This window comes from Choloepus didactylus, chromosome 15 (assembly GCF_015220235.1).
Source record: "Choloepus didactylus isolate mChoDid1 chromosome 15, mChoDid1.pri, whole genome shotgun sequence".
Classification (NCBI taxonomy): domain Eukaryota; kingdom Metazoa; phylum Chordata; class Mammalia; order Pilosa; family Megalonychidae; genus Choloepus; species Choloepus didactylus.
In genome coordinates, this window is record NC_051321.1 from 86,647,210 (window position 1) to 86,657,892 (window position 10,683).

The 10,683-nt window shown below is 38.2% G+C and overlaps 1 protein-coding gene across 1 annotated transcript; it reads left to right on the forward strand.

Annotated features, from left to right (window-relative positions):
• The first annotated feature begins 206 nt into the window (after nucleotides 1–206).
• LOC119509966 (olfactory receptor 49-like) lies at nucleotides 207–1,151 on the forward strand. The gene has a single exon (XM_037803917.1). The coding sequence runs from the start codon at nucleotides 207–209 to the stop codon at nucleotides 1,149–1,151; it is 945 nt and encodes a 314-aa protein (XP_037659845.1).
• The last annotated feature ends 9,532 nt before the right edge of the window (nucleotides 1,152–10,683 follow it).

Genomic DNA, 10,683 nt, shown 5'->3' on the forward strand with positions numbered 1-10,683 from the left:
ATAAAAATCATTCCATTTTAATGATGAGTATACATGAAATATAATGTTATACTACATAAATAATATACTGTTTTCAAATATTGAGAATTCCCATCCCCATGCCTACATTAATTTACATATTTAATAAATAAATTTCTTCATCCTTCAGTTGTGACACCCTCTGCAAAATGGCTCAAGGAGAGCCAGTGGAAGAATTGTAGAAGACGATGATGGTGTCTGCAGGGAATGTGACGACTGTCCAGGAGTTCATCCTGGAGGGGTTTCCCACTGTCCGGTCCCTGGGCACGGTCCTCTTTCTGGTGCACCTGCTGGCCTACCTGGCGTCCATCACAGGAAACACACTCATCATCACGGCCACCTGGGCAGACCGTCGCCTGCAGACACCTATGTACTTTTTCCTCAGCAGTTTTTCCTTCCTTGAATGCTGTTTTATAACCGCCGTTATTCCTAAATTGCTGGCCATCTTTCTTTCAGGTAGTCAAAAAATTTCTTTTGCTGCTTGCTTCACTCAAGCCTTTGTCTTTCTTTTTGTGGGGGCATCTGCTTTCTTCCTTTTGGGTATATTATCTCTGGATCGATATCTGGCCATTTGCAAACCTCTCCAATACCCCACCATCATGAACCCAAGGATGTGCATCCTCTTGGTCACTGCCTGCTTGGTTTTGGGCTTCCTTCTCATGGTGGTTCTGGTTGGAATACTCTCCCAGTTATCCTTCTGTGGCCCCCAGGTCATCCCTCACTTCTTCTGTGATATTGGGCCCCTGACTAAACTCTCCTGCTCTGACACCAGGTGCATTGAAACTTTGGTCTTCAGCATTATTTCGTTCCTTCTTCTGACTTCCTTCATCGTAACTGTCATTGCATATGGCAACATAGTAGTCGCAATTTTGGGTCTCCCAACAGCCAAGGAGAGACAGGGAGCTTTCTCCACCTGCTCCTCTCACCTCATTGTCCTCTCTCTCATGTATGGCAGCTGTGTCTTTATTTATGTGAAACCAAAGCAAACAGGCAGGCTGGACTCCAACAGAGAGGCTGCCCTCGTGAACACTGTGGTGACCCCAGTGCTGAACCCCATCATTTACAGTCTGCGGAATAAGCAGGTTCATCGGGCACTGAAGGAGGTTCTGTCCAGGGTGAAACTGCAGAAATAGAATCATAGATTCTCCGAGGGAGAAAGCACCCTGTCCTTCATCTACTCCAATTTCCCTTGTCTTGCTGGAATCTCCTAAATAGACTTGCAAATGTACTTTGTGGGTCCTTAAATGTCAAAGCTTTGAAGCTGTGATGTCATGCATCTACTTGTAAGTGCAGGATTGTGGAGAGCAAAATTCATGGGTATTAAGAAAATCAAGTTGATTCAAGAATAGAAGTGACATGATCACTATTTTGTGTTGTTTTGAAGGACTCTTGTGTTTACATAACTTTTGTGTTATTAATATGATTACTTAAATGGACTTAATGTAACTGTTTTCAATGTTGAACGCTCTCTCTGTAAAATAGAATATGAATCTTTAAAAGTCTAGTTCCAAGTATAATGAATAAATAGAAATGTTTCTACCTGAAATTCAAAGCCTCCCTTGATTTGCCAGGTAGATTTCAATACCAGAGCACTGAATATGAAGGACCACAGAGAGAGGAATATTTTGAGGCCTGGAACAAGAAATTGATTAGTTAGGATTGTTTCCCTGCTACAGAAAATGCAAAGGGATTGGGTGAAATCTAAACAGAATTGGAAAGAACTCTGATTGTGACTGAAAACGCCTCTCCAAAATATGGCAGCATCTTTCTGAACAACTCTTCATTTGTAGAATGAGACGTTTGGAGGCAATAACCTCTGGATGTCCACTGATGTGAAATGAGACTCTTGCTCCCTAATGAGACACATTGACATGCCTTAATAGAGACACAATTTGCACATGGTAGAGAAGTTGCAGGACATTTTTAACAAAATTCACATTAGAACTGTAATTTAGCTATTTAAGATTTTGATAGGAAATGATGTACTAAAGAACTGAGGACAAAACGCTGTACAAAATCCTGGGGCTGCAGGTTGTTTGCATTGGTTGGCTAATGGTGACAGTCCTGCTTTTCCTTGACCACATTGTCCTGTGATTGCAGAATAATAAGAAACTGTGTTGGAAGATTTGGAGAACAAATTCTGTTAAAATTTGAAGAACAAACTTTTTCTTAATTAACAGAGCACAAATTTAGTCTGCCACATGTGTGTATAAAGATTTCTATGTACCTTTCTGAGACTTGTTTCCATTTCTCACCTTTGGGATATTCACTTTGCCCAAGTCATAGCTTTGCCAGTGATTTTTTCTCAGGATGGCTAATGAATGGTGTGGTCATTTCTTTGTTTAATTTTAAATATTAGAAGAACATTAGTGGTCTAATACAATAGATCATCTTGTAATGTCGACTTTGAAAGAAATGGAAAAAGTGCATGATGTTTTCATTTCATTTTTTCTTGTACATACACAAGCACATAGTTTAAAAATAATCACATAGTATGCTGTATACCACATTTTTACTATCTATTCATCTGTTGATGGACATTTGGTTTGTTTCCACCCCTCAGCTATTGTGTATAATGCTGTTGTGATTGCACATGCATATATATTTGTTTGTGTCCCTCTTCTTCAATACTTTGGGGTCTACACCTAGGAGTGGAATTTCTGGGTCATGTGATTCTGGGGAAAGGGGAATGGAGAGCAACAGGGTTTCCTTTTGGGGTGGTGAAAATGTTTTGGAACTAGATATTGGCGGTTGTTTGCACAACATTCTGAATGTTCTAAATGCCACTGAATTGTTCATTTTAACTGGTTAATTTCATGTTATGTGATTCTCCTGTCAAAAAAAAAAAAAAAAAACCCACATATTTCTGAAAGATTCATGCTGTGTAAAGTTTTCTAATAAAAAATAATAACCCCTCATTCACTCCTTGCCAGTCTCTGGTCCACAACAAACATCAGAGAAGTCATTTCTTTGTCTGTTACTTATGCCCTTTTGTCTTAATAATATGCTTCTATTGAGTCATCACTATTAGACTTGGGATGATTATTGTTTCCATCTCTTACCTATCTCTTATTTCCTCTCTTCCCAATAAGGTTTTATCACTGCTTATATTTGGATCAGTAACTAATGGTTACAAGATTTTGAATATGTAAATTTTGAACAGTATACGCCTATTGTAATTTTCTTTTCTCATTTTCATTGTCTTTGGGTTTCCAATTTCCTTTGTTTTCCCTTCAAGCTATAATATTCCCATTTTAATTTCCTTCTCAATGGGGTCTTCCTTGATGTTCCAACTCTCACTCAGCTCTTTTATTTAACATTGAAAATGTGTATGTTTGCTTGCTGATTGTCATAATTTCACTAGAAATGTACGTTTCTTGAGAACAAGGATCTTGTCTGACTTCCTCACACTCTTTCCTCAGAATCGATGTCTAAGTCTGGCTCACAGAAAGTGCTCAAAAAATAGTTCCCAAATAAGCATCTTTGAAAGTAACAATGCATTCTCTTACATCAGCTAATACCAATATTGATGACAGGAATTCTGATGTCAATCTGGCACTCATTTCTAAGGATATAAACTATCTTTCCTTTCCAAACACTTTTAGTGTATTTTTTTTTAATCTTTGATAGACTTTTTATTTATTTGGCTGACCCTCAGATAGATCTTTACATCATCAGCTGGCTTCTTCATCTATGCGGAATGTAATTTTTTTTAATAATGTCACCTGTTTCATTTACTTAGTTTTCAATTTTTTCTATTCATATTATTTTGATGTTGAACTTCCCGAACTTTTCTTCCATATCTCTTACCTATCTCCTCATATGTACTCTATCCTTGTATTTTTGTTTTGTTTTGGGGAGAATTACCTTGTCTTTATTGGCTAACTTACAAGTTTATTCACTTTTGAAAGGTTTTATTATTTTCTCTGAATTATCTCTCTTTCTTCCCTGATTATTTTTTTCATTCTATTTATCCTGTATTCTCTCTTTCACATTGGTGATTTCTGCTAATTGTCTGGTGCTCCTTTCTTTTCATTCATACTTAACACTGAGGCATTAAAAAAGCATATGGATCCCTAGATCCTGTCAGCATGAATGTTGGAAAGTTGCCAAGAAGCTGGCTATTAAAATGAGGTACCCCACAAAGGCAAAAGTCAAAAACTCTTTTCTTGGAGTCCATTTAATTTCTTATACAAAATTCTTTGTTCTGGTCTCTTTTTTGAGATATTCCTTTCAAGTTTTATGCAAGAAGGTAATGTGGGAAGGTGATGAGGGTCATCTGTTCTGTATCCAGGTTTCCCATTTTTACTTTCTCTTCTCTCTTTTTCTCTTTCTTTTTTCTTTTTTTCTTCTTTCCTTCCTCCTTCCCTCCCTCCCTTCCTTCTTTACATTGATGGCCCAGAGTCAGCATCTGCTGTTTCAAGGTTGGACATTTGCAATACAGTAGCTAGATCAACTTTTGTTTGAGGTCACTTATGATATTGGGCCCATATCTAGTTTCCATCACTGCCTCAGTGGCTACTCCATTCCTGAGTACTGTGGTGGTAAGAACACAGGGTGCTCAGATCCCTTGGCTGAGTCACTCTATCCACTTGGCCATTCAGGTCCTCTGTGTGGATGTTCTCTGGTAAACGGTGTTGTGAAATACAAACATCTGTCCACTTTGTGCCTGATCTAATAGGAGCATCCTCGGGTCTCTGCCCCAGACTTCATTTTCTCTGTTTTTCTTATCTTGTTTCTTCATTATCACTGAACAAACCACTAAGCAATTTGCCTCTGTTGGAAGCCAAGTTCTGTGCATCCAGGAGTTGATAACATGGCTTATCAGAACCTACAAATTTTTAATTTCAGCATTTGAATTGAGGTTAGTCACCAACACCACAATCCTTCTAATTACTTTGCCTGCATATCTCTATAGTGTCAATTATTGCATATGATTGTGCATATGCTTCCTGCCTGTATCCCATCCCAGATGACCATTGTTCTGTTTTATAATAATTGATCATCTGCTATATTTCTCTTGAAACAAAGTAAATACCCAGGTGAACTACTTGAAGCTCAGCCAGTTTGGAGGAAGATTCCTCCAAATATTGTTTCAAGACCACCCCTGTTTTGTCCAGCAATGTGGTAGAAGTTGATTTTCTATCTCATCAACATTTTAAGTTGACTCTTCCATTAAACAAGTCTGGCTTTTTCCTTCCACCTTCAGCTGGTCAGGGAAAGTCACCACCCCCCCACTCAACCACAATAGCACACTTTCAGCAACGTCATTTGGATCCAATTGTATGAGTGCATGTTCAGAACCTGTATTCAACAGTTTTTTTTTTAAACATATTTGAGTATTTTCCTTTTCCCAGTTTACATTCACTTATGTGAGTCATTTGGGAAAAAATTGGGGGAATAGCCACAAATATATTTGCTATGTCATTGGAAGGACCTTCTTCAAGTGGACCCAGGCTTCTCTTCAATTGATGGACTCTGGGTCTGAGTACTGGCTCAGTTTTAGCAATGGGTCTAGGAAAAATATTTCTGCAGCAATTGCTCACAGGACTTGATCCCTTTAGGTTACATGAAGCAAGACTCTCATTAGCTGTCCGTGTGTCTTTCCTAGGTGTTTAGGAACACTATGCTTTATTGGACAACACACTTAAGCATATCAACCAAAGTGACTGACTGGATCTATATGTATGCAAATACCATGAGATTTACTGAAGGAATTGAGCAACATGACCATGGGTATGGGCATGTCCAAATTCCATATGGAGGCTGCAACTTGGGAACACTGAAGAAGGTTTTGATGAATTTCCCAACAGAAGCTTTCTGGATTAGTAGAGATAGAAACTCTTCTTTGGACTGCTGAAATCATCAGTTCTCCCATTATAAACTTCACCTGATTGGATGATACTTCTCTCATTGTTAAAGGCAGTCTCCTTGGCTGATGGTCATTGTAATCAGCCATAGATACAATCAACCGACTAATTATTTAAATCCATAAAATACCCCAGTGTAAAAATCACTGTGCTTCCTTAATCAATCAACTGGATACCAGAACCTACACTAGTTGACATATGAAATAGCCATCACACCACCCCAGATTTTCCCCAATGGAATTATGACTTTAGTACTGGGGCTTTTAATTCAGTAACCTTTGTAATTCTTCAATTCACAAAATGAGATCCTTGACTGATGTTAGCTCCTGCAACCGCTCATGTCCTCTTGTTGTAGGAGATGTGAGTGTCTTTAAATACTGTCCTGGAGGCCTTCTGGCTTTCATATCCTGTCCTGAGTTGATAGATGGCTGACTTGAGCATGCAATTTTCTTCTTTTGGAGCTTTGTTACCTCCATATCTCTGTATTGCCAACTATTGCATATGCTGTGCATCCCATTCCACCTGTATTCTATCCCATCCAAATTGCCACTGTTCAATGTTATAATAATTCTTCAGCTGCCTTAAGTGGTTACTCATCCACTTCAAACTACCTCTATTGCCTTTACAACCATCTGACCAGCCCTGGATCTGATTCTTGAATCCCATTATAAACATCTCCTTCTAGGACCACATCAGGTACCAGATGTTTAGGCTTAGATTCCTACAGAAGCTGACTCTAAGACTCAGCTTAAACTTCAAGTAGTAGATTTGGGCATGATCACAGGAAACACGAGTAGAACACTTGGGAAATGATTCATTTAAGGGAAATAAACCAATAATGATATATTATCAAGAAAATTATTGCTGTGGGTAACTGGAGTTTAATCTTACAGTGCAACACTGGGAGCCAGATAGAACCTGCAGTAGAGTTATCCCAGCTATGGGGTAAGGGCATTGGGCTATTTAACCACCAATGTAAAGCAAGTATTCATAGTAAAGAAGCTGATGTTGGATAGAGGTGTGTGTTAAAGGGATGCAGGTGTGATACAGACTGCATCTGTTACAGAAGATAACATGAATTTTATTTAGAAAGGTGAGGATGAGTGAGACAAACAAAGAGCAGAAAAGAGTTCTGGTCAACCAAGATTGCAGTGTAGGTCAATCCAGGTTTCCATTACTGCATAAAATTTTTGAACAACAAGGAAAAACTGCAGAGCCAGACAACAGTCAAAAGTTTGCAGTAACTGAGAAAGTGCCAAACCAAGAAAAAAACAGCTTAAAAACAGCAGAAATAGCCCCTGGTGCTCATGCTGAACCCTCCTAAGCAATTAATGGCTCCATCTGGAGCTGGCCTGCCCTCTCAGTGTGGATCCCTGTTCCCCTGCTGCAGGGAGAGAGTAACCTCTATGTATATATATCAGAGCCTATCTATTTTGTGGCAATCTGAAAGGCTGTACCAGGGCTTTCATCTCTGGATCACCATTCTAGAACTTGCCCTTCATGCATGATCAGCTTGCAGATAGCTATACCAGTATAAGAAATAATCAAATCAAAGAGACCTGGAGCAAATGATAACTGGCCTTAATATATACATTAGGGTACCTGAGAGGTAGAGAAGTCCACTTCATTGGGAGGGAGGGGATATCAAGATCCCTGTAAATGGTGGGAGCCTTAAGGCCAGGAGCATATGCCCAGGTGAAGATACACGTTCAGAGAAGACTGAGAGGGCCATATGCTTTTTCAGAGGGCTGATCTTCTTGGAAGGGGGCTAAGCTTGGTAAAGGGCACCAGCCAACACACGGTCAATTTGAAAGATTGTGAAACTGTATATCGTGCACATTCATTTGTTGATCTGATCCTGGAAACCAAAGAAATCTCTGTCAATATCACTAATTGGATGGAAACTTAAGGAATCAACAGAAACAGAACTAACTCCCAGAGTTAACACATTAAAATATTAAACTGTTAAATGTGACAAAAAATAAAAGCAAAAAATGGAAATATTGGCCCATCCAAAGGACTAAGATGAAATATCAGAAACCATCAACAAAGAAGACCAGATTTTGGACCTAACCAGACAAAGACATTTTTAAAAATGATCACATTTAGACTGAACTTCTTGTCTCACAAATACATATTCAGGGTCTCCAGTAAGATTTTTAATTTTCACAATTTGAGAAAACATTGGAGTTTTATCACATATCAGAAAACACTGCTATGAATAGGAATAAAACAAAAATACAGAGAGAAGAAATAGGAAAGGCAGAGAATAAACACCAAAAAAGAAAAAAACAGATGAAAAATATCGCCAATATCTATAGACATACAAAGTTAATAAGGAGAAATTCTCAGTATAATATTTCACAGAAAATTTTCCAGAAATGAAGGATATTGTTTTTCAGACTGAAATAATCCACAGTTGCATGTGTGTGCTCAACATAGTAAGTGAAAAAAATCCAAACAAAAACATTCTGGTGATCAAGAAAAGGTCCCCAAAACTCATAGAGGAATAAAAGGAAAATAAAGTCAAAAATTGGGATTGATAATGCTTTGAACTCAACAGTAATATCAAAACTAAAAGGTATGGGAATAATGGGTTTAAACTCAAGAAGGAACATTATTTCCTACCGAGAATTCCATTCCTAGCCAAATTGTCAATCAAGTGTGAGGAAAGAATAAAAGTATCTTCAGACATTCACTGCAAAGCTGTTCTTCCCATGCACCCTTTCCCAGGAAGCTATTGAAAGTTGTGCATCAAGGAAGAGCAAGTTCAGCTGGTTTAATTTTCTAGCTGGGCAGAAGATCCCTAATCTCAGTGAATGCTTTAAAAGATGCTTCTCCACCTGAGGTCAATAGTCTATTCTCATCACTTGTCTAATCCATCCAGTTGTGATCTGTCAATGTTAGCCCTTAGAGCTTCCTCAGAATATCAGGTTTAGAAGATCAAGAAATAGGTTCATAACAATTGGGTAGAAACTGGGGATCTCATACATGAGAAATGAGAAAGAACAACCAGAAAGCCAGCAAAGGATGTCCTCAGTTGAAGGTGTTGTCAGGCACCGAGGACATATCCAGTGCAGACTGCAGTATGATGGAAACACTGGGAATGCATTATGCAAGAATACAATATTGAGAGTTGATGTATCAATGTTTTGATTGTGGATTTAGATAGTTGACTAAAAATTTGTAGTAGAATTGAAATACAAAAAATTTAAGCAAGTGAATGAAGAAGACTATCACCCTTTAGAAAAGTTGTGAGTAAAATTAAAGTCACTATAGTTCCTTACATCTCTGAATGGCCGTTCCCTAGTTAAAACAATATCAATGGTTAATATGGAATCAATAAAATTATGCATAAGATATTGGGAGGATAGTGAATTTTTGTGTGTAATGGGAATAAGGAAAGGGACTTGTCTTCATTGTCTATAGTGAGCTTTCCAAAGATAATCACTAAAACTGAAAAATCAAGCAGAGACAATAAATATATGTTTAATTAGACATCCAGAAAAATGATGAATTAGCTAAAATAGCTGAAAGAATTTTCTTTTGGATGGGGAAAATAGCAGGAGGTTGATGTTTCATATAGCAACCATAAATCAATATTTGACTCTCTAAACAATATACAAGCATACCTTTCATAAAATATAAACTAAATAGAAAAAAATCTGAATAGCTAGAACAAAGAATACTTTCCACCTAGTATTCAACATAAGGTTTCCTGGAATGATTAGTACACTAAAGTTTAAGGACTTCACCCTTGACTTTTGTCAAGAATGTCTTCACTTCTGTAGGGACATAAGAAAATGGTATTTCTTAGGCTAACCTCTATTAACATAAGTGTATCCCAAACAGAAGAAACAAGATTTCAATTATCAGATGATGCACAAAGATTAAAAGCAGCGTTCTGTCTCTAAAATACAGTGACAAAGACCATAAGAAAAAAGGATCCTTGGATTATTCATCTGATTGTCAAACTAGCTACATCAAAACAGAGGTGAACAGATGCTCATTGGTAAACTGGGTGAGATTTTGCTGTCCTGAAATTTTTATTTTCTCAGCACTCCCAGAAAGTAGAACAAAAGACACAGGTAATGTCAATTGCTACCATGGATAAGTATGTTACACAAATGTATTAGAGTTGGCTTGACACTCTCTTATAATCAGCAAAATAACAATCACTTTGCCCTTGACCCCAAATGTTGGATTTGGAAGTAGCCATCATTTTGTTCAGGTTAGGTATGCAATCTTGCTAGCATTTATTTGATTTCCCTATACATCACTAAAGACATTTTGTTTCCCTGAGTTCCTTCAGTGATGTAGTCTAATCTATTGAATCTCAAAGTTTTGGGTCTCAGGATCCACTTACACTGTTCAAAAATTTTAAGAATCAGGAATCTAAGGATTGGTGGGGTGGGGAAAGATGGTGGAGTGGTGAGATGCAGAATTTCGTCTCTCCCTAGAGCAGCTGGCAATTACCCAAGAACTATATGAAACAGTGTTTTTTGGGTCTCCAGTAATCAGTCACACATCGGACACAAGTTTGGAATTGGAGGAAAAGATGAGATTGCAGCAAACATTGTAAGTTCCCCGGACCAGGGGTCTAGTGCCCCTCCCCATCCAGACCTCACAGACAGTCTTGCTGTTGGCTCCCTGAAAGGGGGAAAAAAAACCCCAAAAAACAGCAATCTGCTGAGGGCAAGAAAGGGGGCTCAACCCAGCTTCAACTGCAGAATTAATTAACAAATTAATTAACTAATTTTGGGAGCTGGGGGTGCTAAAGAAGGGCTGGGTTCCA